This window comes from Mustelus asterias, chromosome 14 (genome assembly GCF_964213995.1).
Source record: "Mustelus asterias chromosome 14, sMusAst1.hap1.1, whole genome shotgun sequence".
NCBI lineage: Eukaryota > Metazoa > Chordata > Chondrichthyes > Carcharhiniformes > Triakidae > Mustelus > Mustelus asterias.
Genome location: NC_135814.1, coordinates 50,919,768 through 50,942,559, shown reverse-complemented (window position 1 = coordinate 50,942,559; position 22,792 = coordinate 50,919,768). Strand labels below are relative to the sequence as shown.

Sequence of the window (22,792 nt, the reverse complement as noted above, 5' to 3'; positions counted from 1 at the left end):
GGGAATGAACATTTAATCCATCAAGTTGCAGCCTTTATAATTCTGCAGAAAAAATTGCTTGGGCTTGGAGAGTCATTGGATGATGAACCTATTTTCTGTGGAGGCAAAGGAGTGAGGAAGGGGGCATCAGGAGTAGTTGGAATTAGAAGATTCCATAGTAATGGCTCCATAGACAACAGAACTCAAATAATTGATGAAGTAAACCCTTCTATTTATTTGTTTCCCTATATAGCCATGGTCACCATTCCCAGTTGCAGGTCATGGTCCAGAATTCAATGCAAAACACGTTCTGAAAGTTTGCATCATATCAGGCCTTAACCAGACTTCAAACTGCCAAAGGAGGGGCATGGAACAGGAATCGCTGAATACAAAATAAGTGCAGTTCCTCTTTAATTATCACCAAAATAATCATTGTTAATCACAGCACTTCTTCTTCACACCATGAAGAGGTGTTTCTTTCTCCTATTCTAGTGGATCACCTACCTGCAACCTGAGGGCAAATATTGCAAGAAATGACTGTTCTCGAAATTGCAACACCTATAATTAAATGAAACGCCAGTTTCTGGAGCATGCACTGCCTAGAGAAATTGGTAGTTTTCCAATACAGTGAGAAAGAACAGTTTAAACACAGCCATAAACAGAGCGAACATTTGGGACATCACACTATAATTCTTAAGATTTATTGGAACCTAATGCATATTTGTATTTAGTGGGACATAACTATTAGAATGAATCCATTATCTAATACTCTGATTACATCTAATATCTGGACTGGAAATTAATTCTGCTCATCTAAGAATCGTCATGCAAACAAATCAAAACAGGGTGAAATATTTCAACATAATCCCCTGATAGATCAGAGCCACATTTTCTCTAAGCTGCACAGCCAAATTGTAAGCAGCAGTTTGCAACAAAAATCTCAGATATAAAATTAAAAATTGATGTTCCTTCACTTATTGTTTACAGGATACAGTTCGAAACTTTGACCACCCTTTGCATGCAGTGTTTCCTCATTTCACTCCTGAGAGGTCTGGTTCTAACTTTTAAGACCATGCGCACGATCTTCTGGCTCTTTGCGTCGGCCAGATCCTCTGGTCCCACTGACAACACACCCCTGCCGCACGTTTTCCAGCAACATGGGGTGGAACCAATGGGAAATGTCATTGACAGTGGCCGGGACCAGAAGGTCCAGCCAATGGTGCACCGCATCCTGCCGCTGAGAACAACACCACGGGGAGGCCAGAGAATCCCGGCACCTGTCACCTAGTCCTAGACTTACCAAGCAGCAGCAATAGCTTCTCTCTGTCTAACCTATCTGTTCCCCTTAATATTTTGAAAACTTCAATCAAATGACCACTTAAAGTTCTGAATTCCAGGGAATGTGTAATCCAGGGAACCCAAGTGTAATCTCTCCTTGTAATTTAACCCTTGGAGTCCAGTTTTCATTACATTCTCTCCAAGACCCCTATATACTTTCTATGGTGTAATGGCCACAATGATGGCAGCACTCTAAGTGTGGTCAAAGCAGGACTTTGTATAGCTGAAGTATGACTTCTATCCACTTGTCTTTTAGACCACTTGATAGAAAGACCAGCATTCTGCAGTCTTGTCCATTTAATCTATTCATATTTCTAGTAGTTTTATGCTTCCATCCACTCAGCTTACAATATTGCCTATCTATTTATCATTGGCAAATTTGGATATGTGACTTTCAATTCCATTATCTAAGTCATTACTAAATGCAGTGAATAGTTAAAGTTCGAACAAAGGTTCTTGTGGGACATCAGTCGTCACATTCTACCAATTGGAGTGCATGCCCATTATCCCTATTCTGTCTTCTGCCACTCAGCCAGGAGCCTGCCCAGATCAATAATTTACTCCGAATTTCACGAGTTCAATTTTAGCCAACAGTCTCTTGTGTGGAACTTTATCAATTGCCTTTTAGGAGTCCATATAAATAACATCCATAGACATTCCCCTTTAGCCATCTCTTTAAAAAATTAAATCAAATTTATCATGCATGGCCTACCCTTTACAAATCCACACTGGTTCTCCCTGATCAGTTTAAAATATTTGCGCTGTTCAATCACCCTTTCCTTAATTATAGACTCTAGCAGATTGCTGACAACAGATGTTAGTTTAACTGGTCTCCCTCTGTACCTTTCTTAAATAGCAGACTAGCATGCAGGATTTTCCAATTTAAAGGAACCAAGAGAACTTTAGAAGATTATATATCTGCATTATGCTCACCTTTATCTTCTTGGGATGAAAGCCATCTAAATTTGTCACTCTTTGCTGTGGCTTTACTTACCTTATTTGCTGAATCCCTGTTCCCTGATCATTATTAGTTTCCTTGGAATGTCTGGCATGCTGCCCTCTTCCTCTACTGTCAATGCCAATGTGGGGTATTCAGCATGTCTGACATTTCCTTGTCATGTTTAGAAATAAGGGAATCATATCAAGATGAATGGCTGGGATGCAAGAGAGTAAAATTTCAATGTGGCAAAAGCATCAAAGGTGGAAGTGAAACAAGGGGTTAAACAAATTAATGACTATAACACTATGATGGTAAATGAAGGGCAAAAGATTAAGCTGTTGGGGGTCTGTTAGCAACTGAGATTTTCCAAGGACCAGGTGCAAAGGTCAGTGGTGTGGCAAACAGATGTGGTGGAGGTGGAAGGGGAGGGGGAAGGGGAAGGCGGGGGAGGGGGAAGGGGGGGGGAGGGGGGATGTGGCGGAAGAGGACAGGGATGTGAATTGTCAATGATAGAAGTACATGGTCAGAAATGGTATTGATATTGATTGTCACATGAATTGAGGTACAGTGAAAAGTATTGTTTCTTGCGAGCCACACAGACAAAACATATTGTTCATTGAGTACATAAGGGAAAAGGAAAGGATAGAGTGCAGAATATAGTGTTGCAGGTACTGATAGGGTGAAGAGAAAGATCAACTTAACCATTCAAAAGTCTGATGGCAGCAGGCAAGAGGGGGGGGGGGGGAGGAGGGCTGGCTTGCGTGATGGACTGGGCTGCCTTCACAACGTTTTGTAGTTTTTTTGTGGTCTTAGTCAGATCAGGAGCCATACCAAGCTGTGATACATCCGGAATGGATGCTTTCTATGGTGCATCTGTAGAAATTAGTGAGAGCCGTAGTGGATGAGTTTCCTTCGATCCGAGAAAGTAGAGATGTTGGTGGGCTTTTTTAACTATAGCATCAGCGTTTTGCCAGTGATAAGATCATGGATACAGGAAGGCCATGGGATGTAGCAAGGTCAAGGCCATGATAATGGTTGGGTGGGCTTTTGTGGAAGGAGAAGTCACCGGGGAACAGAGAGCTGTGAACTCCGAGGAGCGAGACAGCAAATGATGGAGATAGGAGATTGAAACTATTCTTTTTTTGATGGTAAAATGTGCAAGAAGAGAGAGGCTGTGTGTTGAAAATAAAAATTGCAGTGTGAAGGCTACCAAACTTTTCAGCATTTCCTTTGACTGAAAGTATTTTATATTCCTGTTTAAATCTATTCTCAAATCTATTCTTAAAAATAATTTGAAATATCCGCTATTAAAAAAAGTGAACCTTGACATTTTTGTCATCTAACTCACTTGCAAGTTTCAATTTCACAAATTCTAACTCATCAAATGGATCCTTAATCAGAATGCTGCAGAAACCAGAATGGGATTCGACAACAGAAATCCACATGAGGGGAAATCTGCTCTGATAAACATTTTATTATTCAGCCTGCCCAATGTAAAAGAACATTTCCAGACAAATTGCTTTTAAAATGTTAAGTCATAATAAGTACTGTTCATTAATGTCAGTCCAGGACCATAAATATTTAAATTGATTTTGAAAAACTTTGTCACAATTCTGTTAGAAATGTGTGGAAACAGCCAAGTTCTATTCAAAGCATAAGTCATAAGCAAATAAAATTAGATTGTGTGGATGATCTTAAAAATTGAATCAATTCTAAAACACAGCTAGTGTAGAAAACAGAGTCTTAAAAGGATCCAGGAATAAAATTTATGCTCAAAGCATGAACAAAGATATATTTTGTCTTTACTCAAGCTTTTATTTCTTGTTATTTGACCTTGGATTCACAGTAATTCTCCAGTGAATTGGAAACAGAGGAGGTAGCATTCAAGAAGGTAAAACCAATCTGGGCTTGTAACAAAAGCAGCAGAAGGTAAGCTTGTACTTTGCGTATTCTACAACAAGGTTATGGTGACCTAAAAAAAATTGTCCCCAATAACAGTCAGGACAAAAATAACAGATGGTCCTGCTACATGGCTTAAAAATGTAGGGCATAAAGTAGGACACTTTGATAACTTTGCAGTTGATCACTGATATTCATAAATCAAGCTATTCTAGATATGTACTGCATCTGTGTCAAAATAAGAAACAGCAGGAATCTTCATGTGGACAGTAGCAAGTTACATTTGTCTAAGATGACAAATCACCAGTAGAATAATATCAAAGTCCAGTCTGAATCAGGAACAGTGGTGGGTGGTCTCCTCCAACTGTATACCTTGATATGCCATTGTAACTCAAATTTACCATTTGTTTCTCCATCCCCTGTCAATGCTCAATTCTTCATTCCCTGCCTTTGATGTTCTTTCCCTTCAGCCCATCACTTCTTTTTCTCTTAACAATCTAAGATATGCTATCAGTGCTGTAATGAGGCATTAATAATACACATCAGGGTTGGATGTCTACCCCAATTGTGCTCATGAAGATCCAGTGAAATATGGGTCTTCCTAGACAATAATCTCAAAAATAGTACCTTGGATGACGTAGAAAACAGAGTCTCAAAAGGAACCAGGAGTAAAATATATGCTCAAAGCATGAACAAAGATATATTTGTCTTTACTCAAGCTTTTATTTCTTGTTATTTGACCTTGGATTCACAGTAATCCTCCAGTGAATTGGAGGTGCCTTTAAGGTGCTTCACAGAGTACGGGAAAGAGAAACGAACAGATAGCAAGGGTGGGATTTACCACACAATCTGCCATATGTTTCGCAGCGGTGTGAGGCGGCCCACCATTGGCCAGCGGCAGGATCTTCAGGTTACATTGTTGTCAATGGGTTTCCCATTGAAGGCACCCTTCGCCGCCAATGACAACCCTGGCAGGGGTGCACCATCGGCTAGAACGGAAGATCCCCGCCGGCGCGAACAGCCGGAAAGTTCCAACTCAGGTACAGTTGTACCAGGAGAAGGATTAGAGAACGCGAACAAAGACATTGCCAGATTATTATATTTGGAAAGGGTTTTTAAAAGTTTTTAATGAAAGTTCAAGGGTTGAGATATTAAAGCCTCTGGAGTATGGGATGAGGGAAACAAAATAGATCAGAGTTGGAATAAATACAGTACAGCTGAAACATTTGGCTGGAGATTACAGAGATGGGGCAAGATATTTGTAAACAAAAATAAGATTTTGAAAGTCAACAGATTAGGGCAGGGTGCCAATTTAGATCAACCTTGACAAGGGGCAGGTACAGGAAGCAGCAGCTGGGGTTTTAAATGAGTTGATTTTAGACGTAGGATGATATTCAGGTCAGCATGAGGTCATCGGAGAAGTTAAGTCCAAATGTGAAGAAAGGTTTGAATGAAGGTTTCAGCAATGATAGGGCTGAAGTAAGGGTCGAGATACTGTGGAGGTGGACATAGGCGAACTTGATGCTGATTAGGATTTGACATTCAGCTCAAGATTACATTGGATGCTGAAGTTGTACAACATATAAAGTTAAGCTTCAGAAAACAGCCAGGATTTCTTTTTGGGGGGGGGAAAGAGTGTGGTGAGGATAATCAGAGGCTCAGATACAGATTACAATTATCTGTGATCTTCCAATGATTTGGTTGCCAAGTGCACAACCAATGTGCTACCAAGCGATGGGATATTTCAGCTTTCACCCATTGTCTGTATTGAGTTCAGTGATCTCTGCCAGGGCAGCTTCTGAAATCAATGATAAGCTTCAGCATCCCTGTGACAAATGGTCACAGTTTTGAAACCATCACATATCCACTGGTCTTACTGGAAAATGCATGCATGTGGGTGTCAGAAATGAACAGGATCAGGTTTTGCTACACTGCAGTGACACAGCTTCCTGACACTTGCTAGCGATGTTCACAAAAGAGGAAAAAAATTCACCTGATCAGGTACCAGAAAGGCAGCTGCAGAACAATAAGAAAAAGACGTGCACATATATAGCCGCTTTCACCAACTCAAAGCATCCCAAAATACTTTGCAACCAACACAGTACTTCCGAGGTGTAATCACTGTTGTAATGTTGAAATCTGCATCTTAGCCCCCAACTCTTCTCCACTGTCATAAAATAGAATCTCATAGAATCTAACAGTTTAGAAGGAGGCCGTTCGGCCCATCGAGTCTGCACCAGCCACAATCCCACCCAGGCCCTATCTCCATAACCCCATGCATTTAATCTAGCTAACCCCCCTGACACTAAGGGGTCATTTATCATGGCCAATCTACCTAACCCGCACATCTTTGGACTGTGGGAGGAAACCGGAGCACCCGGGGGAAACCCACGCAGACACGGGGAGAATGTGCAAACTCCACACAGATAGTGATCCAAGCCAGGAATCGAACCTGGGTCCCTGGCGCTGTGAGGCAGCAATGCTAACCATTGTGCCACCACACAGCAAGCTTCCACAAACGGCAATGAGATGCTGACCAAGTAATTCTGTTTTGTCTTGTGACATTGATTGAGGGATAAATATTGATCAGGAGAGTGGAGATAACTCTGTTAGTCTTCTTTGAAATAGTGTCATGGAATCTTTCACAACCAACTGAAAGGACAGACAGATGGTACCACCAACAGTGCACCATTGCCTCAGTACTGCTCTGGAGTGTCGACCTAGATTTCTGTGTGACCTGAACCCAGAACCTCTGAGCCAAGAGTGCTACCAACTGAGCCACAGCTGACACCTTGAATATATAATTTATGAGGTACTGCAGTCAAGAAAAGGGGAGAAATTCAAAAATATTTCCTAAGAAATCAAATCCTCAGGAAGCATCCAAAATGGTAGTCACAGAAAACAGATATTAACTCAGTTGTGCTATAACAAATTCTGTCATCGTGATTAACAATACATAATTTAATTCTTTTAATTTACTGGTGCTTTCATTTCACAGGTCAGCGCAGTCTTGTTAATTGTAATTAACTTTTTTGATAAGCATGCTTATTTTGTTCTCAGTAAGAATGTTTTATTTGGAAGTGTAGGATAAGCTAAGCTGAAGAGTTTAATAATGGAATCAGTTGACATTTTCATAGCATGTACTCCTTGTGCAATTTATCTTTGTCAAATGTTGCATAAAAATAGTTGTTAATTCTTAATGCTCTCTGCATTAATAAATAAATCATGATTAGTCTTAATAACAGCAAGAAGTTGGCAGGTCATAGACAAACATGAAAATGACTAAATTATTTGGCTTGATTTTGAGTTACAGAAGAAAAGGCAACAACAGCACATTACAATTATCATCTGTGAATAAAGCAGTAACAGAACAAACAGGGAGTTTATGAAATGTAGCCAAATGCTCACTGCTCCAGTTGTGACTAAGAGTAATGGGAATAACTGTTACATTGCTTGCTCAAATTAGGGAAAGAGGAGCTTTGCACATATATTCAAACATGTGCAGAGTTTTGCTCTTTGGCTTCCATATACTGGTGGAAATTCTGAAGTCATGCATTGATTGAGCTATAGCTTTCAAGTTTCTTTCTTTTTAAATATTAAGTTAATAAGTTGGCTGTGGTTAATGTGTAGTTCAGTGTGGTGTCATCACTAATCCCAAAGCACTTGTTCCCCAAGCCCTCTCCTAAAGGCACCAAATTTTAAGTGAGGTAAAGTTCCCCATACCCAGTTTCCCTTCTTCAAGTGTGAAGCTGGATGATGAGCAACAGCGGCAGGAGTACTGCAGTCATCCAATCCTGCAGAGGACAGTTAGTAATCTGCAAGGAGAGCCCCAGAAGGTTCCTCCACCCTGGAGGATTAACCCAGAACAGAAATTGATTGAATCTCGAACCTTATGGTCTGCAGAGTTCCGTTATTTACTCTTTTCACAGTAAAATTTCCCTACGTTTATGCTCCATTCCTCTTGCAATAAACAGCAATATTTGCCTTCCTAATCATTTGTTGTAGCTGCATGTTAACTTTGTGTGATTCATGTACCTGGACACCCAGTTCCGCTTGGACCACCTATTTCCACAATCTCTCTCCATTGAAATAGTATAATCTTTCTATTCTTCCTGCCAAAGTGGACAAGTTCACATTTTCCTAAATTATATACTCAAAATTTTTTGCTCACTTACTTAATCTGTCTGTATCTCCTTGTAGACCTCTTGGGTGGAATTCTCCAATGTCTCTGCCAGTGGGTTCAGTGGCAGACGGGGCAGAAATTGGCTGGAGGGCCAAAATTGATTTTACATCGGCAGTAATTTCCTGTGGAATCTCCTGCTGGTGCCTGCCATGACGGATCAGGAAACCTGCTGGAGGCTGTGTGAAACTGATTTACATCCCGCTAATGGATGCAGGTGAAAGCCTGACCAGAATCTTCCTTCCACGTCTGATTCTCTGATACGCCAGCAGGAACAAGTTTGAAATAACGTGGTGTGCAAAAATCAGGACTTTCCTGAAGCTCTGGAGTTTGGAGTGGAAGCCGCCAGCGGCCTGGAACCTGGGAACACCCACAGTAATCGGTGGTGGGTGCATCTATCAGGTGGATCTTCCAGCGTAGTGTCATTGAGGAGGTTCACCTTCCAGCCTCAGACTGTTCCTGGAGATCCATCTCCTTTTCAGGACGTCAATCCTTTTTCTACAACAGTGGGTCAGTGATGTTGGGTGCCTTTTAAATATGGCACCCAGATATAACGACAGGATCCTATCTTGGTGCGACCGACAAATTTAGCTACCATACATTCGGTCCCTTCATCCAAGTTACAGCTTGCCAACATGAAAATGACCCATTTCTCCCTACTCTGCTTTCTGCTGGCTAACCAATCCTTTATCCATGCTAATATGTTACCACCTACACCGTGCTCCCATCTTGTGTGGTAACCTTTGATGTAGTACCTTATTAAATGCCTTTTGGAAATCCAAGTACACTGCGTACACATGTTTCCCTTTGTCCATCTTGCTTGTTATATCTTCAAAAAACTCTAATAAATTTGTTGAACATGATTTCTCTTTCACAAAATCATGTTGACTCTGCCTGATCCCATTTTGATTTTCTAAGTATCCTGCTGGATTCCAGCAATTTCCCTGTGACAGATCCAAAGCTTCTTTACTCTTTGCCTAAAGAATACTGGAAGATTATAACCAATGCCTCGGTTATCTCTACAGTCACTTTGTGCAACACTCTAGGATGAAGACTATCTGGTCCTGGGGACTTGACAGCCTTTAGTTTTAGAACCATAGAATCCCTACAGTGCAAAAGGAGGTCATTTGGCCCATCGAGCCCACACCAACTGCAATCCCACGCAGGCCCTATTCCCTTAACCCCATATATTGATGCTAAGGGGCAATTTTAGCTTGGCCAATCAACCTAACCCACGCATCTTCAGAGTGTGGGAAGAAACTGGAGCACCTGGAGGAAACCCACACCGATACGGAGAGAACGTGCAAACTCTACACAGACAGTGACCCGAGGCTCGAATTGAACCCAGGTCCCTGGCATTGTGAAGGCAGCGGTACTAACTACTGTGCCACCATAGAACATAGAACATAGAACATTACAGCGCAGAACAGGCCCTTCGGCCCACGATGTTGCACCGACCAGTTAAAAAAAAAAAAAAAAAAAAAAAATGCCACCCAGCATTCTTGCCCTGGTGATGGTGATTGTTTTAGGTTCCTGCCTCCCTTTCACTCCTTGATTTTCAAGTATCCTTGGGAAGTTTACTAAATCTTCTATAGTTAAGACAGACACAAAGTATATGTTCCATGCCTTCTTCTTTTCCTTGTTTAATCTTTGGAATTCTCTACCCCAGAGGGTTATGGATGCTCCATTGTTGATTACATTTAAGGCTGAGATAGACAGATGTTTTGAATCTCTGTGAATGAAGGGAAATGGGGAATGAGCAGGAAAGTGGAATTGAAGTCAAAGATATGCTATCGTTGTGTTGAATGGTAGAGCAGGCTCGATGGGCTGACTAGTCTGCTCCTGCTCCACTCAGCCTCCTTCTCCTTCAGACCTCCCACTCAGCCTTCCTTCAGGCCATGCACCTTGGCAGTGCCAACAGTGCTCTGCCCTTGGCACTGATAACCTGGCTTGGCACCTTCAGTCCCAAGGGGGCTCAAACAGTTAGGTCCAGTGGACATTTGCCTCTCTGCTGCTGCCAGACTACAGAGGATGGGTCCTCAAGGATCCTGGGGATTGGGTGGGTTCAGGCTGGAGGCAAAGGGTTGACCTCTCCACTTTCTCATGAGACGGGGGTGTCATGGCTAGACTACCCCTTCTGGCCATGGCAGATCTGAAGATCACCCCTAGCGTGGTGATTTGAGGCAGTGCTGTGATCAATTTCTGCATTCCTGCCTGTCAGCTGTGCACATTTTGAAGAGGCGTGGTCATTTTAACCTCCATGCCCCCTGGTCACCTAACAGAATTTCAAATCATTGCAGCACTCCATTCTGCAGCAGAGATTTTTCTTTCTCTCTGTTAGAAGCTGCAGGTGAGTGCAGACCCCTTTGAAGATCTTTGCCAGAAAGGAGATGTCAATTTCATCTGGTGGGGGGAGGGGTTCCCTTCAGCACAGCTGTGTACTCAGCCCCAATGTATGTACACAGCTTTAATTTGAAGTTGCTGAGGCTTCCCAGCAAGCTGAAATCATTGAAACCCTCTCCATTGCACTTGAAGCCTTTGGTCTATAACAAATGCAACATCTGGTAAAAGATTCAACTGCAAGCTCAATGGATTTCTATCATCCTCCATCCACCTGTGTTTATTTTTATCTCCCTTCACGGTTGAATGCAGCTCAAATACTGCATTGATCCTGACCACAATGTTGACAGAGTCTAAGCCTGCTTGACAATTTGGGTTTAACTTCCTCCCCGCATCAGGTGAAATTGACATCCCCTCTCTCTGGTTCATTTTGATAAGAAGGATGCGGAGAGACAATATAAATAAAAGATACGACTCTAAAGGGAGTGAAGAGCAAAGCAAGCTGGCTGTATATATGCATGAATCATTGAAAGTGGCAGGATGGTTTGAAAGCATGGTTGATGAAACATACAGGCTTCATTAATAGGGGCACAGAGTACAAAAGAAAGTTATATTAAATTTGTGTAGTATACAGGTTTGGCCTCAACTGGAATACTACATCCAGTTCTGGGCACCACACTTTAGAGGAAGTACAGAAAACATCCACAAGGATGATCCGAAGGATAAGGAACTTCATTTACACATATTGCAGAAGTTGGGACTGTTTTCCTTGGAGAAGAGTAGGTTACAAGGAGATTTGATAGAGGTATTCAAAATCATTAGGAGTCTGGACAGAGTCTGCAGGGAAGTGGTGGCATAGCGGCATTGTCACTGGACCAATAATCCAGAGACCCAAGGTAATGCTCTGGCTACTTAGGTTCGAATCCCACCATGGTATGTGGTAAAATTGGAATTCAATAAAAGTCGTGAATTAAACGTCGAATGATAACCATGAAACCATTATCAATTGTTGTAAAAATCCATCTGATTCACTAATGTTCTCCAGGGAAGGAAATCTGTTGTCCTTACCTGGTCTGACCTACATGTGACTCCAGAAGCACAGCAATGTGGTTGACTCTTAAGCACCCTCTGAAATGGCCTAAGCAAGCCACTTAGTTCAAGGGCAATTCAGGATGGACAATAAATGTTAGCATTGCGAGCGACACCCAGGTCCCATGAACAAAGTTTTTAAAAACTGTTCCTTTTGGTAGAAGGATTGGGAGTAAGAGGGCACAAATCTAAATAATTAGCACAAGAATCAATGGCAACATGAGGAAAATATTTTTCACACAGCAAGTGTTTAGGATCTGGAATGCACTGCCTCAGAATGTGGTAGAGACAGGTTTAATCAAGGTACTCCAGAGACAATTGGGTTATTATTTGAAAAGGAAGATTTATGCAGGACTACGAGGAGGCTTGGGAGTAGAACTAGGTGAATTATTCCTTTCGAGAGCCAGCACATAAACAATTGGCCAAATGGTGGGCGAAATGCTATAACCATTCTATGATTCTGTGAAAATAACATCGTGCAGTAAAAGCATCTGAACTAGAACTCGCCTCAATTGCAAGAATAGATGATCTGATCCTGCCCCCACAGAAGTGTTCCACAGTAACAAGTGCCCGGCCTATTTCACCTGTCAATCACTCACTTTGTTGTTTACAATGGCAGAGCTTCAAACCAGTACTCAGTGGTTGTAGAACTCTATGAACCTGATCACCCTACTGCATAAATTCTTAAAACACATTTTTATCTTGTTACATTTTAGGGCAGATTTCACTTTTCAAGTGGTATTTAGATAATTTTAGTTCTGAAGGATTTGTCATAGTTCATTATCTATGGCCACATGAGTTGTAACCAGCAGGATGTGCTTGATTCCCTCCTGACTTTTCATCTGCTCTGCCAATATAACAAATCATAGCCACTTTGAGTCTATTTAAAAATGACTTGTAAAGATCTCAAACAAATAGAGGCATATACCCAATAAATGTCCTTAAGCGATGCAAACTGGAATTGGTTCTTAAGAACATAGGAATTTGATGCAAAAAAGGGCCATAAGGCCCCTTGAGCAATGGTTGCTCTTTAAGCTCGAAGATAGCTCTTAATTCCCTTAAAATCCAAAAATCTATCAATCTCAACCTTTAATACACTCAACGACTAAGCATCCACTGCTCTCTAAGATCAAGAATGCCAAAACAATTTGCAATCCTCCCAATAAAGATATTTCTCTTGGCTTCAGGGCAAGGGAGCAGTTAATTCTGACTGTGAATTTTTCCCCTAGTTTTTGACTCTTCTCTCAGGGAAACATCCTCTCAGCATCTACCCTGTCAAGCCCTCTCAGAACATCATACATTTCAATGAAATGACATTCCATTCTTCTAAATTCCACAAGTGCATATTGCAAGAAACAATTTAGTGAAGCCTCATTGCATCCTCTCTAATCCTCTTGCCATAAAAGCTATCATCGCATTTGGTTTCCTAATAGCCTGATGTAACTGCATGTTAACTTTCTGTTTCTTTGCACAAGGATATCCAAATTCCTGGTGCACAAACATTTAATAGTTTTTCATAATTTAAAAACGACTGTATTTTGCTTTTCTACCTCCCAAGTGCCTGTAATGTTTCCACTTAGCTTTGTATTGACAGCAAACTTAGATACATTGACCCTTGACTAGGGAACATTCCAAGCAATAATGTAAAACCAGAAGAGCATGAATTGAGGTAGAACGAGTTCTTTTCTCGTAGATAACCACATACTAGAAATACTTCTTTGTTTACGCATGTCTGTCAATGAGCCAAAGAATCTTATTTCATCACTTCTCGAAAGTGCATAAAACAAATGCCATTATGTTGAGTGAGAGGATCCAAGTGAGGTGAGAGGGAAACCACTTTTCACTGCATTAATTTTACAAAATAAACCACTTATCAAAAGCAATGGAATACCGAGGGCTGTTGTCTAAAAGCTCTTTAAAGAGTAGTGTCATTTGTAAACAGGCAATTACTAATCTATGTTTTCCTCAAATCCCTCAGAGGCGTTGGACCTGATTTCTGCTGCGTCACAATGGAGGTGGCTGGGCTTTAAGAATGGTGTGCAGGACCCTCGTCTGAGTTTCCTGCCCCTATTCCCATCAACATTAGTTGACCAGTCAATCAATTATAAGATCGTATTACAGGATTCAATTGACACAGTAATATTCAAATCCTAACACTGCTTAATGTAAAAGAGCACTTTATCTACGTAGATGCACTCTCATGGATCTAGTGGTCATTTACATAGAAACATAGAAAAACTACAGCACAAAACAGGCCCTTTGGCCCCACAAGTTGTGCCGAACATATCTCTACCTTTTAGGCCTACCTATAATCCTCCATCCTATTAAGTCCCATGTACTCATCCAGGAGTCTCTTAAAAGACCCTACTGAGTTTGCATCCACCACCACTGACGGCAGCCGATTCCACTCGCCCACCACCCTCTGTTTGAAAAACTTCCCCCTACCATTTCCCCTGTATCTACCCCCCCCAGCACCTTAAACCTGTGTCCTCTCGTAGCAGCCATTTCCACCCTGGGAAAAAGCCTCTGAGAGTCCACCCGATCTATGCCTCTCAATATCTTATATACCTCTATTAGGTCTCCTCTCATCCTACATCTCTCCAAGGAGAAAAGACCGAGCTCCCTCAGCCTATCCTCATAAGGCATGCCAACCAATCCAGGCAACATCCTTGTAAATCTCCTCTGCACCCTTTCAATCTTTTCCACATCCTTCTTGTAATGAGGCGACCAGAACTGGGCACAGTACTCCAAGTGGGGTCTGACGAGGGTCTTATATAGCTGCATCATTATCCCCGGACTCCTAAACTCAATCCCTCGATTGATAAAGGCCAGCACACCATACGCCTTCTTAACCACCTCCTCCACCTGCGGGGCCGATTTTAGAGTCCTATGGACCCGGACCCCAAGGTCCTTCTGATCCTCTACAGTACTAAGAGTCTTTCCCTTTATATTGTACTCCTTCATCCCATTTGACCTGCCAAAATGGACCACTACGCATTTATCTGGGTTGAAGTCCATCTGCCACTTCTCCGCCCAGTCTTGCATCCTATCTATGTCCCTCTGTAACTTCTAGACATCCCTGCAGACTATCCACAACCCCACCAACCTTCGTGTCGTCGGCAAACTTACCAACCCATCCCTCCACTTCCTCATCCAGGTCATTTATGAAAATGACAAACAGCAAGGGTCCCTGGGGCACACCACTGGTGACCGACCTCCATTTAGAAAAAGACCCATCTATACCCACTCTCTGCCTCCTTTGGGCAAGCTAGTTCTGGATCCACAGGGCAGCAGCCCCTTGGATCCCATGCCCTCTCTCTTTTTCTAGAAGCCTTGCATGGGGGACCTTATTGAACGCCTTGCTAAAATCCATATAAACCACATCTACCGCTTTCCCTTCGTCAATGTGATTAGTCACATTTTCGAAGAACTCCACCAGGTTCGTAAGGCACGATCTGCCTTTGACAAAGCCATGCTGAGTATTCTTGAGCATACTAAACCTCTCTAAATGCTCATACATCCTGTCCCTCAGGATCTTCTCCATCAGCTTACCAACCACTGAGGTTAGACTCACCGGTCGGTAATTTCCTGGGCTATCCCTATTCCCCTTCTTGAAAATAGGAACCACATCCGCAATCCTCCAATCCTCCGGCACCTCTCCCGTCTCCATCGACGACGCAAAGATCATCGCCAGAGGCTCTGCAATCTCTTCCCTCGCCTCCCACAGTAACCTGGGGTACATCCCATCCGGACCCGGCGACTTATCTATCTTGATACCATTCAAAGATTCCAGCACAACCTCTTTGTTAAAATCCACATACTCAATCTTTTCAGTCCACCGCAAGCCCGCAGTACATCCACCCAGGTCCTTCTCCTCTGTGAAAACCGAGGCAAAATACTCATTAAGCACCTCTGCCATTTCTACTGGTTCCGTACAGATTTTCCCGCCTTCACCTTTTATAGGCCCTATTCCTTCATGTCTCATCCTTTTACTCTTCACATATTTATAGAACGCCTTAGGGTTTTCCTTAATCCGACCTGCCAAGGCCTTCTCGTGACCCCTTCTGGCTCTCCTAATTTCCTTCTTTAGTCCCTTCCTACAAGCTGTATACTCATCTAGATCCCTATCTTCGCCAAGCTGTCTGAACCTTTTGTATGCTTTCCTTTTCTTCTCGACTAGGTCCCGCACAGCTTTCGTGCACCATGGTTCTTTTAACCTACCAACTCCTCCCTGTCTGCTTGGAACGTTGTCCTGTAGAACTCTAGACAGACATTCCTTGAAAAACTGCCATCTCTCTTCAGTACATTTCCCCGAGAATAACTGCTTCCAATTTACTCCTCTAATTTGTTGCCTTATGTCTTCATATTTCCCCTTACTCCATATAAACGCTTTCCTAGCTTGCCTGATCCTCTTTTTCCAATGCAAGCATAAAGGAGATACATTTTCTAAACAAAGCCCTATCAAAAATCTCTGAATTAAGACCATTCTTAATTTATCATGCAACACCAACTCTGGCCTAGAGTTCTCACCGGTTCATGACTGCTAAGAGATGTGTGAACTACGTCCGCTGTCCAAACAGACTCAACCTGACCTCATGTAAATAGCACGGGGTTTAAAATGCCAACTCCTGCAATGCAGCCGGCAATGTTAGGAGTGCTGCATGCAAGTTTGCTACTTGCAGCGTTATCTTGCTGTGCTAAAAATAGCCAATGATGAGCAGTGCAACAGATGGCCATGTGTTCCACTACTGCAAAGGCTTTAGGGTATTCTGTTCATTGTTGGCGTCGCTGGTGTGAATGGCCAGAAAGTTCCGGCCAGGGTGGCATAGTGGCACAGTGGTTAGCACTGCTGCCTCACAGTTCCAGGGATCCGGGTTCAATTCCAGCCTTGGGTAACTGTGCGGAATCTGCACATTCTCCCCGTGTCTGCGTGGGTTTCCTCCGGTTTTCTCCCACAGTCCAAAGACGTGCGGGTTAGGTGAATTGGCAATGATATATTTCCCCTTAGTGTCAAGGGGATTAGCGGGGTAAATACGTGGGGTTGCGGGGATAGGGCCTGGGTGGGATTGTTGTTGGTGAAGGCTCGATGGGCTGAATGGCCTCCTTCTGCACTGTAGAGATTCTATGTCATTCAGGTGCATAAATTAATGATTTTTGTCTTTCCATAGACTCATTTTGCAGGATATGAAGTTGGTAGGCAAATAATAATGACCATCAATGACACTCCAAACTGGTAAGCCAGCATTCCAGCCTGGGACTGCCGCCTTTCAGTTCCTGAAACCAGGTTCCATGATGCTTTTAGGAACCTAATGCCATTTTTGTGGAACTTTAAAGGGATCACTGAAGGTTGCTCCAAAACGTACAAACCTATTTCTTTTTAAATGGAAGATGAATAATCCTGTCACCGTTCTGCCTGCTGCAGCAGTCACCCGCAACCCAGCTAATTGCCTTAAACGTGACCTCCTGGCTTGGATCCACAGAATATATTTCCCAGCCCTTTCTACAGATGAGTGGCTGCCTGTGAGCACAACTTGCTGTCATTATCGTGACGAGGTTCTGCCATCAAAATGGCTCAGGCCTCCAACCACTGTGATAATGTACACATGTTTATGCTGTGATCTACATTAAATCAGGTCCAATGTACTCCAGCACAATGCATTACAATGACAAAAATAACATACTTTCCACACAAAGTTGGTGCCCCTTGAAAGGCTACAATATCCTCCAGTTGGTGACTAATTCATAGAATCCTACAGTGCAGAAGAAGACCCATCGAGTCCGCACGGACTCTTACCAAGGCTTCCCCTGTAACCCCATGTACTTACCCCACTACTTCCCCGAACCTATGATCTTGGGATACTAAGAGGCAATTTAGCACAGCCCTGGGTCAACCGCAGATTGAATGATCCACAGAGACCCCACCCCCACCTTCCCCAAATCCTTAATGTTTCAATCCTTAAATTTTTAAATCCCTCTATGGTTGGCCACACCCGCCCCCCCTCCCCGAGCAGCCCTATTTCTGCAATCTCCTCCAGCAACATATTATCCCCACATCTCACTGTTACTTTGACTCCAGCCTCATGTCCAGCCTATTTGCTTTCACCCAACATTGGTATTTTGTGTATTCAGCCATTTGGACCTTACTTCCTGGGTCTTACTGTCGTTCACCCTCTCTTGGCCAAGCTGAGCTGAAAAGCGGAATACGCTGTTGAGGCTTTTCATCTTGCATCCATCAGGACAGTGCACAAGAATACCAATAGTAAAGGGAACAACAATTTATACTGTATGAGAAAAGAGAGCTGATCGGTTGACAAGTGGATTCTGATTGGTAGAGGTGTTACCAAGGAGAATGCACCAGGAACAGTTAACTGCCAAGCTTGCACTCAAATTCAAACCAAGCACTCTGACTGGCCAAGGCATTGCCAAAGGGAAATGGTGGTTCCCCCAAATTTTTGTTTAGTTGAAAAAAGAAGAATGCAGAGGCATGCTCCTTCTGTCTGAGAAGCACAGGGCTGTGTGTGTGAATATATGTGGCTTCCAGCTTGCGTAAGCGAACCACATTGCGAGCACGATGAAAAGCTTTGACAACATGTCTCTTTTTTCAGTCATACTCCAGTCTGGTACTACCAAACAATTATAAACTGGGAATCGTTCCTTGTAATCTGTTTCTTTCTGATGAACAGCAACAGTGACAATGGCAGTGCAATATCTATTACTGCACCTTGAGTGACATTAAGACATAGTGGCCTCGGCAATGGCCTTATCCAACATCAACATTAAACAAATCAGTAGGGGTGTTGTCATGCAACTCTGACCCCATTGCACTTTTCAAGCAGTTGAAGGACCTTCTGCTAAGGAGAAGGCATTCACACAAAGCTTGGCTTTGCAGTAAGTCACAACTGTGCTTGTATCATTATTTAAAGAGCACTTGCAGATAAGTGGTTGGATCATTGGATCTGTTGTGACATACATTACTGGTTTCTCCAGAATGTTGTACTTTTGTGGGAGAAGTTGTTGAAGCTTTTTTCTGGACTTGAGGAGCTCCTTAGAAGGCAGATGATCTGATTAAAATAGGAGCAGTTACGGGTACCCTTAAATAGTGATGGAGGAAGAAAAGAAGCAGTTCCAGTAGCAACAACATGGGAAACCATAACTGCTGAGAAGACAGCAGGAATCTTGCAAGGGAGCAAGAATATGACTGCATCCAGTACTTAGGGTTATATATCACAACTTTTCGAAGGCGTAATTAGTGCAAAGGCCATGAGACTGTAACTGCACAGTGTCACCTGCTCCAGTCTGACCTGATCCAACATATAATGAGGGTCATGCTTTGCCAGTGATTGTCAAAATGACTATGGTCCCAAACTCCTTTGCCTCTGTGTCCTTTCTAGCTGCAGCAGATGACATGGTGCCTAACAGCTAATCTGTTGTCCATTCCTGTGTTGACAGGCAAAAAAATGCCTTATTTCAAAAGGCAGCAAGTACAGATCTTTCTCCATGGAAAGCAGAAGCCAATCTGACTGGACTGTTTGCTTCTGTGGGATCACAAAGTGAAAAAGACAATAGATTTTATACAGATGCTGATGTCCTCACAATGAGTGTAACACAGAGTGCACAGGAAGGTCAGGTTTTAAGAGCAATAAAGTGTCAGCACAGTGACATTTGCTGGGAAAAAAGAGCACTGCTTGTGCAACTAGTAGATGACAATCTGTAGCTCATGCCTCCCAATGAGGGGTCCACACACAATAATTTGGCCTCTCAGTTTTCATCAAGTAGATCTTCCAATTGTCCCACACATTGGCATCAAATATCCGCATATGTTTTACATTACAACAGTCACCATCATACTGGATCAAAAACTACTTGAAATTGCTTGTTGGCATCTGTACCAAAGAAGTCTGCAATTTCATTGCATCGAGCCAACTTTGTTGTATTTCTTCAACTGGAGAAGTTTAAGCTCTCACAAGAACAGGCTAATTTCAGGCTGTTTCTACAGTAATGCGATCCTTTAGGGCAGTAAAACAGAAAGACCTTCCTTGAACGTTTTCACTATTATTTCAAAGATGGAGAATGTTTTTATTGCAGCGCTGTAAAACAGAATCATTTGTGCGACCTCAAACTGGACGACTGTCATTCAAACCTGACATTATTTTCCAACATAAAGAAAGCATTAAAAAAGTCGCATTTACCTTTTCCAGATGGAAAGAAGCACTCCATCTCCACACTGCTGCGGGAATGAGAAATGCAGAGTGTACTGCTGGGAACCAAACCTTCTAATGGAGGACTTCTATCTGTTGTCCGCACTAAGCACCAGCCAGGTCTTTCACTCGGTCTCTCCAATAGCTCAACAGTCTGTCCTATTTGGATGCTGAGTTCACTGCTGTTGCTGGCTAAGAAGTCTTGTAACACTACGGTCAATTCACAGCCTCCAGAAAGCTGTTGGGGAAACATAAAGATGTTTTGAGATATGACAAGTGTTTGGATTATAATAACATAACATGATGATAACAATTTGGCAAAAAAGATGAAATCTTTGAAGATTGTAGGATTTCCATTACATCGAGTTTGTTCTTTTTCAAAATTTTCCATTGAAATTAAATGTTTCCCTTCGTGTGAACGATTGCTCGCGGACCTGAAACATTAACTCTGTTTTTCTCTCCACAGATGCTGCCAGACATGCCAAGTGCTTCCAGCATTTTCTGCTTTACTTCAATGCTAAATCAACATGTTTCAAAGGTACAATAACCTCTCTTCAAGCACAGCTGACCAAGCAAAATTGACAATGTAAATGGAAAGCATGAGTTTTAGTAGCTGTATGGACTAAATTGTTCCATTCCTATAATCAGGCTGTTGAAATTCCCTATTGGTCAGCTCATCAACCATTTCCCTCTCCGGAAGTATCCTAATCCTGCAAGTCACACATTTTACTGTTTCAAAAATTATTTGAGGTTGTATACTGGTATCTGCACACATTGGTGTTTGCAATCAATTGCATCAAGCCAAATTGTTTGCATTTCTTCAACAGAGGAAGATTAGGCTGTCATAAGGAGGGGTCAATTTCAAGCTGTTTCTGAATAACATGATCCTTTAAGGTAGTGTCTTTATTGAAATAACGTTGTTGATCAGATAAATGGTTCTCCCACTGTTGATGACACTCATAGCGCATTAAAGCTGGCAACCTCCAACAGCTTTGTAAGTCCAGATTTGGGATCCAGATATGGTACTGAGTTGCATTGATCTGATAAGGTTTATTTTAAGAACTGCATAGGTTGCAGTTTCTGTTCAAGCACGGTTTGCCGAGACTATATCTTACTTTGAAAATCTTATTTAGATTTTCAGGATTACAATTCAGAGGCCTTTTTCTAAAACCCATATAAAATGAAGCACGGATATCGGGTAACTGTGAAATCCATGATTTATCTTTTCAGGCTAAAGTATCAGTCTCTGAAAATCAACAGCAACTCCAATGGAACCCTGTTGTAAACTTGGCAACAACTCACTGGAATCAGTTTGGGATCCAGATGGACCCGGTTCCAGCATTAAACCACAGTTTCTAAGGTGGCCTTTTGAGGGGTTGAACCCATCTATTTCTACAAGACCATCGATATAAAGGAGGGTTAGACCTCCCTATTAAATGGGGATATGGTGGCTAGTAATCCAGAAGCCTTCTCTGTTGGGACATGGATTCAAAGCACACCACAGCAGCTGGTAGAGTTTAAATTAATTTAATAAGTCTGGAATATAAAGTTAATCTCAGTAATAGTGACTATGATGACTATCATCAATTGTTGTAAAATGTCCTCTAAGGAAAGAAATCTGTTGCCCTTACTTGGTCTGGCTTACATGTGACTCCAGACCCACAGCAATGTGGTTGACTCTTAATTGCCCTCTGAAATGACCCAGCAAGTCATTTAATTCATGGGCAATTAGGGGTGGCCCACAAATGCTCAGCCTGCCAGCAATACCCACATCCTGTAAAAGAATAAGAAATAAAATTGCAGGTCTATTCTATTCATACTACGTGATCATTTGATTACTTTTCAACGTATCACATCAAGTGCCAGTCTCTCATCACCTACATTGGTTCCTGGTCCAACAAAACCTCACATTTTAAATTCTTACCCTTATGTTCAATCTCTCTATGGCCTCGCCCCTCCCTATCTCTGTAACTTCCCCCAGCCAATACTGGCACAATGTAGTGGACTTTGTGGAAAATGGATCCGATATATTAGCCATTCTCTCCCTTCTACACCATTTAATTGGCATTAAAATCTGTCCTTACTGAACAAAAAATAAATTTAGATATGCAGATATAGAGGGCATTTTTCTGTGTGTGTGTGGGAGGGGGATGGGGGGGGGGGGGTTGAAATTCAGGTGCTAACCTTAATTATCCACTTACTTTATTGAACTGAATCTATCCTAAAGTGGCCAGTGCATGGAGTGAAATCCAAGTTGCATTCTCACATTCTCCAGATGTATGGCTGTACAGGATTTGGCACATTACTAACCGTCTGATACTAATCATATTCTGAAAGAATCTTGTCAATCATCAAATTCAAATCCTCTTCCTGCTTGGGCGCCAACGTTGATGTCTTATCACATTCCGAATACCTACACCACAGTGCCTTATTCCACATTTTTCCACATTAAAATTCATCTACCTCAAGTGGTCCTTTCTACTTATTTTCTTTTCACAATGTTTTCTGCACATCAGTGAATTTAGAACACCAGGGAAACCATAAATTTCAGGGGAGGCAGTTCAAGAGTACGGATTGAGTTGGATAAAATGCACGTCAGAACAATGGCATAGGAAATATAATGTGGAGATGCCGGCGTTGGACTGGGGTAAACACAGTAAGAAGTTAAACAACACCAGGTTAAAGTCCAACAGGTTTATTTGGTAGCAAAAGCCATAGGAAATATAATGCAGAGAAGAGTAAAATACTGCATGCATACTGGAAAATGGGTGCCATGGACTGGAAGTCAGGATATAATCTGTTCTGTCTCTTATTGTCATCAGGGCGGCA

The 22,792-nt window shown here is 42.3% G+C and overlaps 1 protein-coding gene across 1 annotated transcript in view; it reads right to left on the bottom strand.

Annotated features, from left to right (window-relative positions):
- The window catches only part of kalrna (kalirin RhoGEF kinase a), a 790,772-nt gene that overhangs the window by 178,119 nt on the left and 589,861 nt on the right, over nucleotides 1-22,792 (bottom strand). The window contains exon 34 of the mRNA XM_078228353.1: nucleotides 19,955-20,201. Within this exon, the coding sequence (XP_078084479.1) occupies nucleotides 19,955-20,201 (247 nt within the window). The remainder of the gene's footprint in view (nucleotides 1-19,954; nucleotides 20,202-22,792) is intronic.